This window comes from Trichosurus vulpecula, chromosome 1, assembly GCF_011100635.1.
Source record: "Trichosurus vulpecula isolate mTriVul1 chromosome 1, mTriVul1.pri, whole genome shotgun sequence".
Lineage (NCBI taxonomy): Eukaryota > Metazoa > Chordata > Mammalia > Diprotodontia > Phalangeridae > Trichosurus > Trichosurus vulpecula.
Genome location: NC_050573.1, coordinates 33,150,529 through 33,172,862, shown reverse-complemented (window position 1 = coordinate 33,172,862; position 22,334 = coordinate 33,150,529). Strand labels below are relative to the sequence as shown.

The following is a 22,334-nucleotide window of genomic DNA, read 5'->3' as shown; positions in this document are numbered from 1 at the left end:
TCCATATAATAATGGAGAGCAGCAACACTTTTAACATTTGAAATTAATGAGGGGTAATCAAGTACTTCATTTGACAGATTCACTGCTAATTAACAATGAGTCCTTTTTTCTCATTCTTCCCAGTAGAAATGTATAAGTACAAATGAATAATTTTCATTTATACCACACTTTCTGTGCATAACTGTTTTTCTCGATCTTGGGTTTTATTGTAACTTATTAGCTGTTGTTGTTGTTGTTTGTCCTTTGTTCTCAAAGAGGACCATGACATCAGGGAGGTGATGTCATTAACTGACTGGCTATCAAAGGAGGTAGGCTGGGAAGGTGAGAAGATCAAGCAATGGCCATACCTGGTGTGTGCCACTGGTATCTACAAAATATTCCAAGACATAGAGGAAGGCTTCAAATCTGTCTGACAGGGCATAGTTAAACATCACACTGGAGAAGATGTCATGAATGGGCTGCAATATGCAGCAGAGAAAACAATTACTCTGAGAAGTTCACAGACACATCCAACTCCTGTGGTCCAAGTCTAGAGGCTGGTACATCCTTCATGCTTGTCAATCTTAACCTGCAAGCTTTAAAGACCTAGCTCTTGCATGCCTGATCACCAAAGTAACAAGTCCATGTGGATATTCTGTAAATCGTCCTATAATAGTGATATAAAATAATGGAACAGACATAGCTGAACCCTCCACCAAAGTCCTGCTCCATTTCCTCGATGGGGTGTGAAAGTGACCCTTGACTCTCAATAGCTAAGCTGGGGAAGTCAAAGACCTGATAGATTCTTCCAAGCTAAGAAGACTTTGCTTGAAGTCCCAGGGAAAACATGGATCTGTTGCCCCAGGATGGGGAGGCTCTATATCAGGAGAATAGTCCATCCTCTGAACATGAAAATTAGAAAAATTAACACCAGCATTTAGTCCTGGGCTTCTACAGTGAGCATAGTAGAAAGGAAGGCAGAAGGTGCTAAGAATCCATTTTCGGGTTGACAACCCACCAGCGGCTACAGAAGGAGCTAATATAGTTTGCAAAGCCTGTGGACTTTCATTTTCAGTTTTTAGGGTTGTCAATAAACATTAAATTAACTGGTGTCACCCTAAATGTCAGATTTTTATCCAATGACCACTGAATTGACATACTACTAGAGGAACTGCATTATCTCCAAACTGACAGTCTCATCATAAAGGAAATCATTGGACAAAGAAGTTGCAGCTGTTGAAGCTAAGGAAGGATGGCTAATAGGTTCTCCCTAGATACGCAGCAGAGTCAGTTTAACTGTGTGCCCTAAGGCAATCTCATCACATGGGACACTTGGTCTTCTTGCCTTAGAGTCTTTGTAATGCGTGTAAGCAAAGGACCATCATGAAGAGGACTACAACTTAGGGCGCTGTAAGGATGACACAGTTTATGGACATCCATTAGGATGACTGAGGATTGTGGGATGCCAATAAGATGACTGTGGATTAGGGATCATAATAATAAATGTGGATTATGAGTCAATATTTATTGGAGAGGAAGAAGAGAATGCAATTACCTAATCAATCTGGCAAGACTCTAAAAATCAAATCAACTTATACTTCAATACTTGGTCGCTTCAATGTGAAACTGGGCATAGGGATGACAATTTTTAAAAACTGGAAAATAAGATTTTGGATTGAGAAATTAGAGATGAGGGACTTCTGAGTTACAGGACTAATGCAATGGAAGACTAGACTTTCTTATACTCCTCAGGGCCTCTCAAACATCTCTAAAACAGGAATTATGCACAAGAGATAAAGAAATTTCAGCTATCTTCATGGTCTAAGACAGGCCTCTCCAGCCTTAGGTTCTTATTGAAACAATAGACAGTATATTTTGATTTTCCATTTTAGTGAGAGCTCTGCAGTATCTTGGCTTTGTTTACTAAAGCATTTATGTAAATTTCTATGCTTGTAGGAGGGCCACATAAATCACACTGTGGGCCAGGCCACATGTGGCCCATGAGCTCCATTCTGGACAGCCCTAGTCTAAGACACCAAGAATCCTAACAAGGTAAAAACGTAATGAATTAAAAGCAGAAACGGCTAATTCCTAACCCTAATGTACTCACTTAGCCTCTCCCCCATTTCCCACCTCACTATGACAAGGTCAAATAAGCCTTAGAACAGAAGGCCAAATAGGCTTACCACAGAATTAATATCTAGATCAAGGGTAGGGAAACTGTAGCCTCGAGGCCACCTGTGGGGCCTCAAGTGCGGCCCTTTGACTGAAGCCAGACTTCACAGAACAAATCCTTTTATTAAGAGGATCACTTTAATAGAGGGATTTTTCCGTGAAGTCTGGATTCATTCAAAGGGCCGCACTTGAAGCCCTAGAGGGCCACATGTGGCCTCGAGGCCTCACGTTCCCCACCCCTGATCTAGCCCATATCACTCCTCCCCATGCTGCAGAAAACCAAAAGGCAGATGCTTATTCTGGCTAGGATAGCAGCATGGAAACACCGAACTCAGCTAGAGTACTGAGTCAGTCAGTCGGTAAACATTTATTAAACACCCACTATGTGCCAGGCACTATGCCAAGGGCTAGGGACACAAAAAGAGGCAAAAAACACAGTCTTCTGTCTTCAAGGAGTTCACAATCTAATGGGGAGACACAAGCAAACAAATACATACAAACAAGCTATGTACAGGATAAATAGGAAATAATTAAAAGAGGGAAAGTGCCAGAATTAAGAGGGGGTGGGAAAGGCTTCCTGTAGATGATGAGACTTCAGATGGGACTTAAAAGAAGCCAGGGAAGACAGTAGGCAGAGATGAAGGAGACTATTCCAGGGATGGGGACAAGCCAGAGAAAATGCCAGGAACCAAGAGATGGAGTGTCTTACTTCTGGAACAGCCAGGAGGCCAGTGTTACTGGATCAAAGAGTATGTGCTGAGAAGTAAGATGTTAAGAATACTGGAAAAGTAGGAGGAGGAAAGGTTATGGAGGTATTTGAATGCCAAACAGGAATTTGCATTTTATCATGGGGGTAACAGAGGCCACTGGAGTTTAATGAGTAGGGGACTGGACCTGGGCCTTAGGAAAATCACTTTGGTGGCTGCATAGAGGAGACTGGAGTGGGGAAAGACTTAAGGCAGGCAGATTTACTATCAGGCTAACAGGTAACAGTCTAAGTGTGAGGTGATGAGGGCCTGCACTAGAGTAGTGGAAGTGTCAGAGGACAGAAGCAGGTATATTTGAGAGATATTGCAAAGGTGGAAATCAACAGGCCTTGGCAAGAGATTAGATATGGGAGGGTAAGTCAGCCAAGAATCAAAAATGGTATCTAGGCTGTGAGCCTGAGGTACTAGAAGGACGGTGTTGCCCTCTAAAGTAATAGGGACGTTAAGAGAGGGGAAGGGTTTAGGAGAAAAGATATAACAAGTTCCATTTTGGACAAGTTTAGTTCAAGATGTCTACTGGACAGGCTGCTGGAAATATGAGATTGGAGGACAGCAGAGAAGTTCAGGCAGGACAGTAGATTTGAGATTTATCAGTACAGGGATGGTAATTAAAGCCATGGAATCTGATGAGATCACCAAGTGAAGTAGTAAAGAAGGAAAAGAGAAGAGAGTTCAGGAGAGAATCCTGTGGGATAACTATAGGTAGAGGACATGACAAAGAAACTGAGGAGTGGTCAGATAAGTAGGAGAAGAACTAGGAGAAAGCGGTGTCCTAATAATCTAGAGAGAAGAGAGTATCAAAGAGGAGGGGGTGATCAAAAGTGTCAAAGGTTGCAGAAGGGCTAAGGAGAATGAGGACTGAAAAAAGGCCATTTGATTTGGCAATTAAGAGATTGTTGGTAGGGGCAGCTAGGTGGCACAGTGAGTAGAGCACCAGCCCTGAAGTCATGAGGACTTGAGCTCAAATCTGGCCTCAGACACTTGATACACTTACTAGCTGTGTGACCTTGGGCAAGTCACTTAACCCCAATTGCCCTGCCTTCTCCCCTCCAAAAAAAAAAAAGAAAAGAAAAAGAGCTCATTGGTAACTTTGGAGAGAGCAGTTTTCATGGAATGATAAAGTTGGGAGCCAGACTGTAAACAGTTAAAAAGAAAGTGGGAGAAGAGAAAGTAGGGGCACCTATCATCGACAGCTTTTTCAAGGAGTTTAGCTACAAAGAGTGGATGAGATACAGAATGACAAATTAGCAAGGACAGAAGGATCAACTGAGGTTTTCTGGAGGATGGGGGAGACATGGGCATGTCTGTTGGCAGTAGGGAAGGAGTCTAAGGAGACAAGTAATAGAGTGGGGATAAGAGGGGACAATCCAGTGGAGGAGGCAGGATGCAATAGGATCATTCGTAAAGTTAGAGGGGTTAGCCTTTGTAATGAGTAAAGCTACTTCTTCATGTGAGATGAGTGAAGGAAGAGACAGTGGCAGAATGCATCTGAGTTGGTGGAAGATGAGGAAGAAGGGATAAGAGGGAGCTCATGGACATAAATTTTTTTTGGCAAAATACGAGACAAGGTTCTCCGCTGAGAAGGTGGATGGAGAGGAGGAGCCAAGGGAGGTCTGAAAAGGAATAAAAAGGTTTGGAAGAACCACTGTGGAGAGTGGGAGTGAGCTGATAAAGAAAGTATAGTACAATTGCCTCACAGCAGTAAGAGCCCAGTTGAGGTTGTGTAACAAATTTGTGGTGGACCCAATCAAAATGATTGCATGATTTTTTTCCCACTTTTCTTTAGCAGCATGTGCATAGGAGCAAAGCCTGCAGAGGGTGAGAGTGATTCAAAGCTAAGGCTTGGCAGGGAGCAATTGGTAATACGATAAGGAGGCTAAGAACTCAAGAGAAGAAGAGGACAGTATGAAATTGAATTGGTTCACCAACAGATCAAGATAAAAGAAAAACTGTGAGCCAGGTACCAAACTCGTTGAGGAAGGAAGGGAAATGCTTTGGAAATCTGTAAGCAACAGCTGTAAGAATTTTGATTGGGTGGATGGAGGAATAAAGAGAACTGGGATAGTAAATTAGCATGTGTGGCGCTCCACCAAAACTGACAGAAAGTACCCACCAGGGGCCAATTTTGTCCCCTCAGAAATCACTTCAGGGAGAGACTGAGGGCAGTGAATTGTAAGTTGCCTAGCAGGAGAGGAATCAGAAGCCACTTTGAGGTCCATCCCCCAAGGAAACTAGAATCAAAGGAGAAGGAATTAGAAAGTAAGCAAAAGGAGTATATACGAAAAAAGACTCCAGTCAACAAAGACCTGAGTAATTTTTAAAAATCAGTTAAAGACCATGAGCAAAAGCAGAATAGTCAACAGGGAAGATAATAATGGGAGGGAACATGGCATCTAGATCAGAAAAGAGTCCAAATATCTCTGAACAGATATTAAAAGACAAAGGAAAACAAATCCACACTCAATGAGGCAAATGAGCCTGTGGACTCTCAAGGGAGATGGAACCACAGCAGGATGTCTCCTAATGGTTTAAAGGTGAAATAAGCATTATGAATGTAGAATATACGGCCTGAACAACAGAAATTATGAGCAAAACAGAAAAATTTGAAGCCATGCAGGGAAGTGTCACCAAAGAAACAAAACAGGGAATAAATGATTGGGAATTCAAATACATGGATTTTCTAGAAGAAGAGAAGCAAAAAGTAGTAACATAAAAAGAAAACAAGATCTCCACAGAAGCAAAACATATAAATCCCACCCCCATGGCTGGCTCTCTCTCCCTCCTCATCTCTACCTCCTGGATTCCTGGCCTTCTTCAAGTGTCAGCTAAATCCCAATCTTCTGCAAGAAGCTTTTCTCTGCTTAATCTTCATGCTTTCCCTCTGTTGATTAGAATTCTCCAGTTTATCCTACGTAAATATATTATTTGCACATAGTTGTTTGCATTTTATTTCTCCAATAGATTATGAGCTTCTTAAGAGATAGGACTATTTTTTTTTTACCTTTCTTTGTATATAGAGGTTATCACAGTTCCTGACACATAGGAGGTGCTTAATAAATGCTGGATGATTGACTGATTAGTGATCTTGAAGACAGGATGTAGAGAGGCAAGTTAAGGATTACAGGCCTATAATGACAAGTAAAAAAAATGTTGACACCATAATGCAAGAAATAATACAAGAAAACTGCCCCAAATTTCTGAACATAGAAAGCAAAGTACCAATTTTAAAAATCCACAGATTGCCTCCAGGGGAAAAAAAAAACCCCAAACCCTATACTGTAAACTCTAAGACAAAACAGTTAAATTTAACAGTTCTAATGATAAACAACAAATTCTCCAAGTGGCCAGGAGAAAAGTTTCAATATAAAGGAAAATGAATTAAAATACCACAAGATTATTCTGCACTCACTAGAAACTACAGGAGAGAATGGAATAATGTGTTTTGAAGAGCAAAGGAGCTCAAGATGCAACCCAAGGAGACATGCCTTTCTTGCAAAACTGAGCCTAATCATTAATGAAAAAAGATGGGACATTCAGTTTAAAAAAGAAAAAAAGGTACTTGAAGCATTCCTAGAAAGAAATTCAGACCTGAACAATTTTTTTTTTTTTTTTGCTTTTCAAAAACCTAAGATAATACATATATGGAAACTAAGGGCAACAACAACAACAAAAAAAAAAAACAAGAGAAAAACCAAGAGATTTCTTTCTAGGAGGGCAGCTAGGTGGCACAGTGAGTAGAGCACTGGCCCTGGAGTCAGGAGGACTTGAATTCAAATCCGACCTCAGACACTTGACACACTTACTAGCTGTGTGACCTTGGGCAAGTCATTTAACCCCAATTGCCCTGCCTTCCCCCCTCTAAAAAAAAAAAGATAAAAGAAAATAAGGATTCAAGGGTAAAGCAAGTCAAATAAAAATGATGGTGTAGAAACAGGCCTACACCCTCCTATAAGTCAATTAATATTTTTGTGTGTATGAGAGACTAAATTACAGAATGGGTGTACTCATATAAACGGGGAGGAAGAAGATAAAAAGAACTATATGTAACGTGCCTTAAGCAAGTCGATGAAAAGAAAATAAGTCCTGTAGTCTCTCAAGAAGAAGCCTAGAGGAGAATGAATGAGGAAGCAGAGGGAAGGATTGAACAGGAGGAAAGAAAGAGGGAAATCTTGTTTCGCTGGTAGGAGAGAACATTATTGATGCATGCTCCCATGGGAGAAGAAAGATATTTTATAAAAAGAGATCCAGACCTTATAGTGGGTATAATCTATAGGAATTTGGTGCTTAGAGAGACTACTCAGCCTGTCTTCAGAGAAGAGGAATCTGAGCTCCTGGGAGCAAGTACACCCCGAGGAGTGGCAGGAAATGGACTCAGGGGAATTTCAAGACAAATAGGAAAAAAATGGTGATGGGAAGGGCCAAGGTTAATAATGACCCTCACTATTATGGACATAAGAAAATTCCAACCATGAGGCAATATCCTTTTGATCACAAGCAGGAATTGGTACTTCCAAGACTGATACACAACAGAAAAAGGGGATCAGGGCACAAGATCTATAAGGCACTAATACAGAAGCCGTTTAGAAGAGAGAATCCAAAATAGGTACCTTAGAAGTACTTGATGACAGGAGATTTAGTATCTAAAATCTAAAAGAAAGACAAACAAAAGAAATAATGCAGAACTGAACAAACCAAGAACTAAAAGATTTATTGTATCTTTTAAGTTAGACTGCAAAGAAATATATGTATTTCTCAGCACAACATGAAACCTTTACAAAAACTGATCATATATTAGGTCACAGTATATTGCAAAAAAGGGGAGAAATAAAAATAAAATTATAAAGGCAGAAATGGTAAGTATGTCATTTACCGATGACAACGCAATAAAAATAGTAATCAGTTCCGGGAACACCCAAAAGACAGATCCAAATGGAGACTTAAAAATGAAATCTTTAATAATGAATAGCCAAAAGAACACAGAAACAATTAATAGTTATGTGGAAGAAAATAATAATTATGAAAAAACATACCAAAATTTCTGGGATGCAGCTAAAGCAGTCCTCAGGGGAAAAATTATATCCCTACAAACATACATTAACAAAATAGAAAAAGAGAAGATTAACAAACTGAATATGCATTTTAAAAATTAGAAAGTCAACAAATTAACCTAAAATAAGCACAAAAGAGGAGACACCAAAAGTTAGAGATAACCTGAAAATGAGAAATAAAACTAAAAAGTGATTCTTTGAAAAGATTTTTAAGTTTAAAAGCTTTTAGCTAATCTAATTAAAAAGAAGAGGTAAGAAAATAAAATCAAATAGCAAACAAGGAGAAATCACAAGGAGATCAGACAAGAAGTATGAGAACCTATGCCACACCTTTATACTAGTAAAACTAAGAATACAAAAGAAAGAGAAGAATACTTTCACAAACATAAAATACCCAAACTAACAGAAAACCAAATAGAGATCTTAAAAACTCCATCTCAGAAAAGGAAGTGGAACTAGATCCAAAGGAAATGCCAGAGGGAAAAAAAATCCTCCTAATCTTTATTGATTCACAGGAAGAATTCTATCAATTTTTCAAAGAATCATTACTACACAAATTATTCTCAAAAATGAGAAAAAACGTGTCCTACCAGATTCCTTTTATGAGACAAATATAGTCCTAATACCTAAATTAGGGAAAGATGAAACACAGAAGTATAGACCAATATCATTAATGAATGTCAATTCAAAATTTATAAATAAAATTTTGTCAAACTGACTACATCCAATTCATTCAAGAAATCATTCATTGTGACCAAGTTGGGTATACCAGGAATGCAAAGACAGTTCAACATTAGAAAAGTAATCAATGTAATTAATCATATTAAAAATAAAAACACTTCAAACCCCATGATTATCCAAATAGATACAGAAAAAGCCTTTGGTAAAGTATAACACTCATTTATGTTATAAATCCTACAAAGTATAGGCAAAGAGGGATCTTTTTATGAACAATATAAAGAGCATCTATCTACAATCAAACTCAAGCATCACAGACAATGTAGGTCCCCTAGAACCTCTCCAATTAATAGGAGAGTAAAGCAAGGGTCTCACTATATTTGATATAGTTCTGAAAATGCTAGCAATAGAAATAAAAGAAATTAAAAGCACAAAGACAGGTTTAAAAAAGATATAAAACTATCCTTAGGTGCTTATGGCATGATGGTTATACAAACTGATGCAAAGTAAAGTGAGCAGAACCAGGAGAACATCATACACGAACAATAATGTTGTACGATGATCAACTAAATGATGTAGCTATTCTGAGCATACAATGATCCCATATAATTTTGAAAGACTTATAATGAAAAATCCTATCTATCTCCAGAGAAGGAACTGATAGAGTTTGAATACAGATCAAAGCATACTTTTTAAACTTTCTCTCTCTATGTTTGTGTTTTCTTTTGCAAAATGGCTAATATGGAAATATGTTTTGTGTGAATTATTTGCCTTCTCAAGGAAGGGGAGGGGAAGGAAGGGGAGAATTTTCAATTTTCAATTAAAAAAAAAGAATGTTAAAATTTTTTTTACATGTAATTGAGAAAAAATAAAATAAGGGAAAAAATAAAACCACACCATTTTATTCAACAATAATAAAAAAGAAATAGCAATGACCATATGCAAGAATGATCTAAATCATTAATAATAAGAGAAATGTGAATCAAAATAACCCTTAAGTTTCATCTCACATACAGCAAATAAACAAAGATGACAAAGGTAGGAACAGTCAGCGTTGGGGGGGTTGTAGGGAAAACAAGCACGCTGGTGTACTGCTGATGAAGCTATAAATCAGGATGTGCAGTCTGGAAAACAATTTGGAATTATGTAAATGAAGCAATTAAAATGTCCATACCCTTTGACCCAGACATTTCACTACTAGGCTTATCCTCCAAGAGGACATTGATAAAGTCCCTATATATAATGAAATATTTATGGCATTATTTTTTTGTGATAGCAAAGAATTGGAAACAAAATAGATGCACATCAATTGGGGAATGGTAAACACATTTGTGGCCTATGGATACAATGGGATCTTGCTGCCCTGCCAGAAATGATAAATCTGATGAAAACAGAGAAGCATGGACAGCTCTACATGAACTGATACAGGATGAAATAAGCAGAGCCAAGAAAACAATATACACAATGACTACAACAAAGTAAAAGGAAAGAACCACCAAAAAAATTAGCATTGAACGCTGCAAAATTCTCACGAACAAGTATGGCTTGAAAGAATGAGAGAAGACATCCCCACTACACCCCTTTGCAGAGATGGAGATCCACAAATGTACAATGCAAATATTTTCAGACTTTTCTGACATACTGATCAGTTATGCTGATTTTTTTCCCTCTTTTTTTGACTCTAAAAAAATACTATTTGTTATATGGGATGGCTCTCTGTAGGGGGAAGGCTACTGGGGAAATTATTGTATTACAAAAAAAAAAAAGAAAAAAGCAAAAAACAAAAACGAAACAGAAGCTATTGATCAAAAAAACAGGAAAACGGCTAAAGGAAAAGCTTTTGACTCTCAGCTTAGAAGAATCACAATCTTCACAATGTGAAGGCCCAGAAACCACCTCTGCCAGAAAATGCTCAATGCACCAAATGGTAAGACATGATTACAAAAGATAGCACCTTGAGCAGTATTATCTCACAAAATGGCAAAGGGCTGAGGAGGTGAAAAGAAATAAGCACAAAGCTTCGTATAAGATGCTATGTAGCAGGATCATCCCAAGACTGTGTACAGGCAAACCTGGAAGGAAGGGGAAATAGGGGAGGAAAAGGAACACACCTGCCTGTGTTTCTATAATCCACTTTTTATCAAGGATGACAATGGGATCAGAACATTTGGTTTCTCACACTTCAATGTAATATATAAGTCTGAAATACCAAAAAGAACTGATCAGACCAAATACATGAAGAAGAAACTGACACTGGAAGAGATAGGGTTTTGAAAGCACTGAAGGACTGATTCTCAAGATATCCGAAGGAAAGATAGCAAATAGCTATAAAAAAAAATAGACAATATGAAAACTTTGCCCCAAAGATGATCTAGCTTTCCTGGAAATGGGAAGTTCTAATATTTTTAGCTCTTTTAACTCTCTCTGATCAATAAAGTTAGAAGTGGTGTGAATCCAAAGAGTCTCAGAGGTAGACAAGAGCTCAAAAGCCATCTAACCAAACCTGTCCCTTCAGAGGAGCCCCCACTACAGCAGACTGACAAGTAGCCATCAAAGCTCAGTTTGAAGACATGTAGTAAGTAAAGGAGAACCCACCACTTTCTAAGTCAGGCCATTCCAATTCTGGCCAGTTCTATTAGGAAGTTTCCCCTCATATCAAGTCAAAAGCTTCCTCTATACAGCTTCTACCTATTTGTCTTAATTTTACCCTCAGGGAAGAACAAGTCAATCCTGCTTTTACATGACAGCCCTCCTTGTCAAAGACATGAAGGCAGTTATCATAACTTTGTCATGGGGAGAGCTGTGAGGATCAAATGAGACAATATTTGCAGAAGCTTTGGAAATATTAATCACTGTATAAATGCTATTATTATCAGCTACTATTTTCTTCATATTAAATGTTCCAATTCCTTCAACCAATCCGAGAGAGAATTCTGTTAATGATCTTTGGGTTACCAACATCAACCAAGGCATAAAACTAGGAGGCAAATGTTCAACAAAGGTAAAATGTACCACAGTCATGGATAATATCTGAAATAAAGTCCAAAAGCAAGATTCCCTTTAAACTGGTGAGGGACTCCATATTCTCATCATGCTGGTTACATCATATACACCAGGTACTTCAGGTCTTCTTCAAGGAGATCTGTAACCACTCAAAATACACTGGCCTGACATCTCCAGAGGAAAAAACAAATGATGAAGAATGTCCATTGTACTCGTTGTGACATGCTGCTGGCTGGACAGCTCACTGAGCCATTCCAGCAATACCTTGGACTACAAATGGACGCTGAACTGGGTCCAGAATTAACTGGAATAAGAGAGTGGGATGGATTGTACTTGGAAAATTAGGCTTTGTTTTTGACAGTCCCAAGCTCTTCCCTGATACTTTATCAACTGATTTCAATGAGGCCAAATCATCAATCATGGGATATCACAATTTTGAGAATGCATCAAAATTACAAAGTTCAACATGGAGAGGCAACAAAATTCTGGTCAAACACAATGGTCATTAGTATCATATTCAACTAATCGATTAACAAGCATATATCAAGCACCTAGTTGGTCAGGCACTGTCCTAGGGGCTGGAGATACAAGTCACAAGTGAAATAGTCAATGCTGTGCAAAGCAAGTACACCAATGCCCTGAGGGTGGAGCCTGAAATTGGTCCAACTCTTCTAGAAAGCGACTCAAATGTCCACACCTTTTGACTGTGAGATAAGCCCCATATTTTTGTTGTTATTCAATTGTTTTCAGTCATTTCTAACCCATTTGTGACCCCATTTGGGGTTTTCATGGCAGGTATACAGGAGCAGTTAGCCATTTCCTTCTTCAGTTCATTTTACAGATGAGAAAACTGAGGCAAACAGGATCACACAGCTAATAAGTGTCTGAGGCCAAATCTGAACTCAGGAAGATGAGTCTATGCCCTATGGTGCCACCTAGCTGTCCCAAGTACCATGAAAGACCACAGCAAAATAAAGCATAGAGGCTTTTTGTAGTAGGCAAGAACTAGAAACAAAGCAGAATCCCACCCCCTGAAGAAGGTCTGGCACAGAAAAATGACGAATATGATGAATACAGAGAGTCAGAGGAAGGTTTCCATAAACTGATGCCAAGTGGAGCCAGCAGAGCCAGGAAAATGACATGAACACGTCTACGACAATTTAAGTCAAGGACCACCACCAACAAAACAGATGAAACTAAACACTGAAATTATTCTGACCAAGCTCAGTCCCTAAGGACAGGCAGGAGGAGGCACCTGCCCACCTTCTCAGCAGAGGACAAGGTCAGATCTTTTCGCTCTGTTGGCTAGTTGTGCTCAATTGTTTCTTCTTTGATACAGTGATACTGGCCTCTTCTCTGCTCCTCACATGTAACACTCCATCCATGGGCTGTCCCCAAGGCCTGGAACTCTCCCTCCTCCCTTCTCCATAGCTATCTCCAGGCTTCCCTGGCTTCCTTTAAGCCTCTGCTATGGTCCTCCGTAATCTTAGTGCCTTCCTTCTAAGACTGCCCCACTCTATCCTGTCTGTACCTCGTTTGTACATGGTCGTCTCCATGCTGTCTCCCCCATTAGACCGGGAGCCCCTTGAGAGCAGAGACATTTTCTTGCCTTTCTTTGTATCCCTAGCATTCACCACAGTGCCTGGAACAAACTAGGAACCTAATAAATGCTTGACTGGTTGGTTCTGTGGAAGGGGGGTAGGGAAGGAATATACTTGAAAATTTAGGAAATGGAAAAACAAAAGCCATCAACAAAAAAGGTTTTTTAAAAAAGTGAGTCAGTCCCTGCCCTCAAGTAGCTTACACTCTGCTGGAAACTGGCTTAGGTTTTTATAGTTTACAAGAAAATATATTTGGATGAAGACTGATGGAATGAACAAAAGAGCATCATGCTGATAAGTTGATTTGTGAAATGAACATCATACCTGCTTGGTCCTCCTTCAGTGTATTAGAGATGGTAGAGCCAGTTAGGGCTGCCAGTGTTGCTGATGGAGAGGCTCTGTACCGTGAAAGTCTACTCAGAAGCATCTCATTGATACTTTTGGCAGACTCACCCTCTTTCCTCATTAGTATTATACGCTCCTGGAGAGGGCTGGCTACACACATACCATTTTCAACCTATTTAAAAGAAGAATATCCTTAGATAACATTTAAAATAATATTTTAAGCTCATCTCAGTTTATTTATCAAGGTACTCTCTTCCATTTGATAACTGGAGTATAGTCTGTTTTGGGGGTTTTATTTTATTTTATTTTATTTTTTGCCACAAAAGCAGTTATTTCTGAACATGGGACTTGAAATACTTAAATATAGCTCTTACAAAAAACATTATGAAAAACCTAAACACTCAACAGAAACTTTTAAAAATAAAAGAAACATGACACAAAACATTGAGAATTTTACTTCTGTTCATTGATACAAAATGACTCCAGAATACACATTTAATAAGTGAAGATCAATCAGTTCTACTAGAAAGCTGTTGATAAAAATTTTACACAAAGTGTCTTTAAGTAGTGCCTTCTAGTGAAAACAATCTAATCCCAAAAAGAACACCTGAAAGGTCTTAGAGATAAATAACGGAACAAATAAGGAGCAGCAAGGGATGAAATATGTATGCTTGTATCAGTTGGGAGGGAGACGGGAAAAGAGAGAGGAAAAGTGTAACTCCTTAAATGTGATTATACAAATGTTGCCTCCTCAGCAGGTCCACACACAGCCAAGAAGGGTCCATGTCTGTGGATGAAGGCAGTCCTCTTCAACTCCCACAGCAACTTCAAGGACATACATGAAACAGTGAGGAAGGATAGGAACTTCTATGATTAGGTGTTCTGGACTAGCCAGCATAATCAGACAAATGAAACCTGGCAATTAACAGGGTGGAGAGACTTCACAATTAGATTGATCATCCTCACATCCATCGACCCATGCCTCCATCTACCCAGACTTTGGCATATATAAAAATAAAGGATAAAGGGACACCTTGGAGTCAGAAAGGCCTGGGTCTAAGTCCTGTCCCTGAGACATACTGGCCATGTGACTGTGCCACAGTGCCCCAAACAACTAAGACCAAAAGTTACAGAACAGAAACAAAACTGCACAAATGGAAGTAGCACTAAGAGCTTCCCCCATAGAATCCAGAACTACATGTACATACACACCCATATACTACTACCTCCAGGATCAATTATTAACTCTTCTGTCTGGATATTAAAGCCCTTCATAACCTGGCCTCCTCAGACACGGGGTCCAGTCTTCTTCTACTTTATTTACTCCCTGCCACACACTCTGCAATCCAGTGACACTGGCCTCCCTTGCTGCTGTTTCTCATATGCTCCATCTCCTGGCATTTTCAATGGTTGTTCTCCATGTTTGGAACTCTCTTCCTCCTTATCTCTGCCTCCTGGTTTCCTCCAGATCTCAGCTGATGTCCCACCTTCTGCAAGAACCCTTTATAGATCCTGTATAGATCTTGTGTGTACATAGCTGTTTGCATGCTATCTTGCCAATTAGACTGTGAACTCCTTGAGAGCAGAAACTGGCTATTTTTTGCCTTTCTTTGTATCCCCAGCATTTAGCACAATGCCTGACACATAGCAACGTGATGATTAAAAAAGTTCAAGAGACATAGTTTCTGGGTTTAATAATTTCATTAATAAGGCCCGCACATTATAATAAAAGGATGGTCATTTGGCTGTCTCTGTTAGACAAAAGCCCCCTAATGGCTGTTGGTTCACAGTTCATATGCCCTTTGAAGAGCAGGTGTTCCTGAGGATTGCCAATCTAACACAATAGAAGGTGGGCTACAGTAAAATGAGGATCTTGGGGTATGTGACTTCAATCACGCAAATCTTAGTAAAAAGAAATCAATTCCCATATCACCTGTATGACAAAAGGGAGGATCAACATTTTCCTAGACCTGTCTGAGCAAACACAATAAGCAGGAATACACTCATTAGCCCAATTTCAGAATTTCTTTTACTGTCTTTTTAGATCTCAGCCTGGACAAATCTTTAAGAGTGATTCTCCACACTTGTTGGTTTCCAGATGAGGAAGTAGAAAAGGGGAAAACGCTTGATCCGGATTCAATAATCAGTTATTAAATATGAAAGACATAATTAATTTCTCACAGCAGGTGCTTCATAAATGCTTGCTGACCATCCCACTACACACAAATACACACACACGACACCAATGGCTGAACTCCAAACTTTGGCTCATGCTAGCAGCATTAGAAAGATTCACAGAAAAGCAATCATACTTCACACATTCTACAGTCTTAGAACATTTATGTTACCAAATTGAAATTGAATACCAATGGAGAATTCTTTACAATGGGAAAGGTTAAACTTACTATGAGTTCAAAAATATCCATAAAAACAGAATGTCCTTTTGGTGTTTTTTCATTTAAACTTGCAGGAGACCAGATCCAATAAAAGTAAGTACCATCTGAAGAAAGATGCACAGTGCTCATAGTGCTGCCAATAGGAAAGTGGTTTGCTGGCATTGGCACAACCTGACATACCTAGAATACAGAAGGGAAAAAAGGTCAAGGTAGCAAAAAGGCAAATTTAAACTTAATGTAAGGAAAAACTTCCTAATGATGAGACCCACACAAAAATAGAAGGGTCTGCCTTGGGAGGTAGAAAGAAAAGGCCTTCCAGCAAAGGCTTGGATGGCCTCTAATCAGGTAGGTCCCTTTTCAGGGAGAGGTTGTACCAGAGAGCCGCTGAGCTTCCTTCCAACTCTGTAATTCTGTGATTTTGTGATCTTATGACAGAAGGAAATAGAATTTAATGCCATTCTCTCTGCCAAGTACAATGACCTTTGGACTAGGAAGGACAGAACAAAAATGACTGACATGGAGTTTAAACCAAACATAAAAAAGAAAATATCTCTTCACCCTAAATGAGTTCAAGTCACATGCCTGTCTGAACTGCATCCCCAGGTACTGGAAGAAATGACAGATGGTAAATATTAAGCTGCTGTCAATAATCCTTGACAAGATTGTTTAAAGACTGTGGAGAACAGGAAAGATGCTTCAGAACTAGAGAGAGGCAAATATTTCTCTAATTTTCAAAAAAGGTAAGAGAAGGGAGTCTATGAACTACAGCTTAGTGAGCTAAGTAAAGTGCAATTGTTGACAAAATTCTAGAATGTACTACTACAGGAATGGTCTGTAAGCACGTAGAAATGAAAGTGCAGTCAAGCCAGAGGCAGGGGCTATACAAGAACGCTGATGAGGAGCTGCAAAGATGCTCTCCATAAGGGTAACCACAGGCCTGGCACATGCCTTCCTCTGCCAAGCCAGACTAGTCTTCAGAGATGCCCTGGGGGCAGCCTTTATTGCAACAAGGAACACTCATACCTCTAAGGAAGGCACTTCCAAGTTAGTTTCTCTCCTTGAATCACGTGTTCTGGGAAGTGAAACCTCTGTTGACCTTAAAGAGTCTGGAAGTGTCCTTACTATTGGTGATGGCATTGCCCGTGTACATGGGCTAAGGAATGTTCAAGCAGAAGAAATGGTGGAATTTTCTTCAGGTATAAAAGGTATGTCCCTCAACCTGGAACTAGACAATGTTGGTGTTGTTGTATTTGGAAATGACAAACTCATTAAGGAAGGAGATATTGTGAAGAGGACAGGAGCCATTGTAGATGTTCCAGTTGGTGAGGAGTTGTTGGGCCGTGTTGTAGATGCTCTGGGCAATCCCATTGATGGAAAGGGTCCAACTAAAACCAAAAAACGTAGAAGAGTGGGTCTGAAAGCTCCTGGAATCATTCCCAGAATCTCCGTGTGTGAGCCTATGCAAACTGGCATTAAGGCCGTAGATAGTTTGGTACCAATTGGCCGTGGTCAACGGGAGCTGATTATTGGTGATAGACAGACTGGCAAAACTTCAATTGCTATTGCAACAATCATTAACCAGAAACGCTTTAATGATGGAACTGATGAAAAGAAGAAGTTATATTGTATCTATGTTGCTATTGGTCAAAAAAGATCCACTGTTGCCCAACTGGTGAAGAGACTTTCAGATGCAGGTGCCATGAAATACACCATCGTGGTTTCAGCCACTGCTTCTGATGCTGCTCCACTTCAGTACCTGGCACCTTATTCTGGCTGCTCAATGGGAGAATATTTCCGGGACAACGGTAAACATGCTCTAATAATCTATGATGACTTATCCAAGCAGGCAGTTGCCTACCGTCAGATGTCTCTGTTGCTCCGTCGCCCACCTGGTCGTGAAGCTTACCCTGGTGATGTCTTCTACCTACACTCCCGTTTGCTAGAGAGATCAGCCAAAATGAACAGCACTTTCGGTGGTGGCTCCTTAACTGCCTTACCAGTCATTGAAACACAAGCTGGGGATGTATCTGCTTACATTCCAACCAATGTCATCTCTATTACCGATGGACAGATCTTTTTGGAAACAGAATTGTTCTACAAAGGTATCCGCCCTGCCATTAATGTTGGTCTGTCTGTGTCCCGTGTTGGGTCTGCTGCTCAAACCAAGGCCATGAAGCAGGTGGCAAGTACAATGAAGCTAGAGTTGGCTCAGTACCGTGAAGTGGCTGCTTTTGCTCAGTTTGGTACTGATCTAGACCCTGCCACTCAACAACTGCTGAATCGTGGTATACGTCTAACTGAGTTGCTAAAACAAGGCCAATATGCTCCCATGGCAATTGAAGAACAGGTCGCAGTCATCTATGCTGGTGTAAGAGGATATCTTGACAAAATCGATCCCACTAAAATCACCAAGTTTGAGCAAACTTTTTTAGCTCATGTAATCAGGCACCACCAGGACCTCTTGAATGGGATCAAGAGTGATGGAATGATCTCAGATGAGTCAGAGAAGAAGTTGAAAAAAATTGTCAAAAACTTCTTGGCTAAATTTAAAGATTAAACTCCCAAAGGTGTACGACATGCCAATTTGGTTTGGTCTATGTCTCTTCTACTGATTCAGTCCCACTGAATATAGGACTTTAATTATGCACTTACATGCATATATATACAGAAATCCAATGTGAAGGTAATTTTTAAAAAATCAGGGATCATTAAGAACCAGCATAGTTTCATGAAAAACAGGTAATAGCAGACTAGCCTCTTTTTTTGACACAGTTAGAAAACTGGTTGGTTAGGGGAGTGTCATGAACAAGGTGCACCTAGATTCTTGGCAAACATGTGACAGAACACCTCATGTTGTGCTTGTTGACAATAGGGAGATGTAGACTAGAAAAGAGTGCGGTGCCACTGGTCTGAGGCTGGAAGAACCATCGAAGGGATTATCTAAATGGGTTGTTGTAAACCTGGAGACAGGTATCCAAGGATTTGTCTTTGGGTCTGTGCCGTTCAACACTCTTCTCACTGATTTGACAACACAAATGGCACACTTGTTAAGTATGAAGACCAATCAACAAGCACTGACTCAGCTTGTAAGGTAACAAGTGCTGGGGAATATTTTTTAAAAAGGAAACAACCACTTTTCTCAAGGAGATTATTCTATTGGAGTTAAATGAATGATATGGAGCTAGGAGGAACAGCCAATATGTGCTATGACAAAGGTAAGCTCCCCAAAAGACATGACAACTAGAAAAATGGGGTTGCTTCTATAAGATAAAATTTAATAGGAATAAATATAAGGTCTTTCACTTAAATTCAAAAAATGGGAGAGGCATGGCTCAGTAAAACTTTATGTGAAAAGTATGAAGGTTTTAATGACCTTCACAAGGTTATTCACAAGCTTATTGTGAATCAACACTGTAAAAAGCGAAAGTGAAGAGTACCTGGGGTGGATGATTAGAATAGAGTGGGAACTGGAGACTAGGACATATGAAGTCCAGGTGAAAGAACTTAGGGTATTTTGCTTGGAGAAAAGAACACTTAGGGAGGACAAATTAGCTGTCTTCAAGTAAGGGAACAGCTTTGGAACAGCCGCAGAGTAGAAGACAGATTAGACTTGTCCTGGTTGGCCCCAGAGGACAAAATGAGGAGTAATGTGTAGAAGACACAGTCAGACAAATTTAATCTCAAATTAAATTTAATATAAGGGGATAACCTCCCAACAATTAACAGCTGTTCAAAAGTAGAATAGGCTGCTTTGGGAGGAAGTTTGTTCTACTACTGGAAGGTCTTCAAATTGAGGTTGAATAATCACTTGTTGGGGATATTATATTCTTGGATTGGATTTAGGCACAGGTTAAATGGCTAACTCCTGTGAAATTACTCAGGAAACTAAGAAAAATACATCAGAAAGAGAGAAGAACCAGGAAAGAACAGAATCATGGAAGCCAAGGGAAGAGATAATACCAAAAAGAAGAGGATCTTCAATAATGTCAAATGCAGTTAAAAGGCCAAGGAGGATGAGGCCTGAGAAAGCACCAATGCATTTACCAATTAAGAGGTTGAGGGCAAACTTATTAAGAGAGCAGCAGAGTACAAGGAAGTGAGATCAGATTGCAACATACTGGGGGGAATGTAAAGAAGTAGAAACTGCAAAAAATAGAACACTCTTTCTAGAAGTTTAGCAGTGAAAGGGGAGAGAAAGATCCAATAATCACCTGGAGGTGGTGGGGAGGGAGTGATGGTATCAGGACAAAGGGAAGGTTTCTTTAGGATAGGAAAACCCTGAGTATCTCTTTAAATAAAGGAGGAAGAGCAAGGAGAAAAGAAAAGACTAAATACGGCAGAGAGAGGAAAAGATAGATTCTTAAAGTTGCAGGGTCTGAAATCAAGGGCTAGGCTTAACAAAGTGGACAACTACGCTTACCTTTGAAAAGAAAGCAAGAAGAAGATGGATAAAGACAGGGACAGGTTGTGAGATGTGGATGAGGAGAGAAGAAGTTGTGTGTGGTCTCAATCTATCCAGTGAAGTAGGAAGTGACGTCTCCTATAAGTGAAGAACTAGGTACTAAAGGAAAAATAGGAAGCTTGGAAAAGTTGCTATGATAGATATAACAGCTTACACTGCTAAACGAATCCACAAAACTGCTTTCAGGTACCTCACAGCTCTGCTTCACTATATGGATCTAAAATGGTACATACAAATTAGTAAATGTTCATTGACTGACTCAGATGTCAAGACAAATGCCATGTTTGCATGCTTTAAGACTGTTTAGCATTTTTTTAACTTGGAGCTTTCAGAGCTCTGTTTCTAGTAACTATAATAATAGTGAATATAAAATAAGTCACTCTCACCTAGCTGCTTTAGCTCTCAGAAATAAATGAAGATGGTCTTTCTAGAAGTAGTAATAGGATAAAGCTGGTAAAGTCAGTAAAAGAGAATCTGAGGTAAATATGAGGGTCTAGCAAATTCAGAGGAAGCTAACCTTTCCCTTTAAGTGCCAATTAAGAAGGTAAGGAATCATTTAAAGGAACTTCCCTAACTTCCATAATTTAATTAACAAAATAAAAAAGGGAATTTTCTGGAATAAGAATGCTTCTTCTTAAAAGCTAAAACCATGTGGTATCTATCAAATTACTATAGGAAAACTCCTCATTAAGAAGCATTTTCATGCAAACAAGACTTCCGAAAGCTTTATACCTTCATGAAATGCTTTCATGATGTCAAGATACAGATAAAATTTCAAGTGCCTGTTGCTAAAAGTACACACACTTTCAGAGATGGGAAAAACATAAAAGGGAAAATAAATTTTGAGAATGTGGAGAGGGGCCAGCAAGGCAAAGAACTGATAAACAGGCTTAGCCCTTTATTCTTTAAAGAAACTTCCTAAAACACTAGAGACCGAGGATGCTGTTCCTTAGAAGCAAATAGAATGCAGACTGATTATTCTATCTCCAATAAAGCACAGGGAGAGCATATCTCCAGCTCCAGGGGGAAAATAGTGCTACCATACACTCAGAATAAAGACAATAGGTCAATTTGACTGAAGAATACTGGAAACAGATGAAACGTCAAATTCAATTTCTAAGTGTCAGCCGTTTAAGGTCATATGTGGTTAGCAACTACAGAAACTATTTTTGGTTAGAGCTCCATCTTAATGGTGTTATGTCCCACAAAGATAACTTACAATAACAGAATTGGTAAATGACTTCAATTCTAAAATATAGATAGTGAAATATTATGTCCCTCAGCTAATTTTACTATCTTAATTTCAAAATTATAGTTATTAAAAAGAAAAGGAAGATAGTTGTTGGTTTTATCAGTTAATAGAGCCAAGGTCTTTCATATTTTGGAGCAATAATTATGGAAAGCACTCTGTTGGTCAGTCAATAAGCGTCTGACCATTAAGAACCTACTATGTGACAGGCACTGTGCTAAGTTCTGGGGATACAAAGTAAGGCAAAAATAGTCCCTGCCCTAGAGCTTACATCATGGTCAAGGAAGCAACACGTAAATAGCTGGGAACATATGGGATACATAGAGGAGACAGAAGGCAATATGACAGAGGAAGGCACCAGCAGCTGAGAGGACTGGGAAAAGCCTCCTGAAGAAGGTGGGACTTGAGCTGAGTCTTGAAAGAAGTCAAGAAAACCAGGAAGTGGCAGCGAGGGGCACGGCTCTCCAGGACTGAGGGAAAGCCACTGCAAAAGCACAAGTATTGTATTCAAGAAGTTCCTAGGCAAGTATGGCTAGAGGGGAGAAAAATGTAGTAAAGGCCAAATACAGAACTTTGTATCTGATCTGGGAGGTAAGAGAGAGCCAATGGGGTGAACCGTGTATGCGGATGG

The 22,334-nt window shown here is 39.5% G+C and overlaps 2 protein-coding genes across 2 annotated transcripts in view; one reads left to right on the top strand and one right to left on the bottom strand.

The window, feature by feature from the left end:
- Positions 1–22,334, bottom strand: part of HECTD4 (HECT domain E3 ubiquitin protein ligase 4) — a 194,700-nt gene that overhangs the window by 103,847 nt on the left and 68,519 nt on the right. Inside the window, exons 7-8 of the mRNA XM_036741289.1 lie at positions 16,002–16,172; positions 13,576–13,768 (exon numbers count right to left, since the gene is read on the bottom strand). Coding sequence (XP_036597184.1) covers positions 13,576–13,768; positions 16,002–16,172 — 364 coding nt within the window. The remainder of the gene's footprint in view (positions 1–13,575; positions 13,769–16,001; positions 16,173–22,334) is intronic.
- LOC118853556 (ATP synthase subunit alpha, mitochondrial-like) lies at positions 16,903–18,549 on the top strand. Its single transcript, XM_036763691.1, has one exon. The coding sequence runs from the start codon at positions 16,903–16,905 to the stop codon at positions 18,547–18,549; it is 1,647 nt and encodes a 548-aa protein (XP_036619586.1).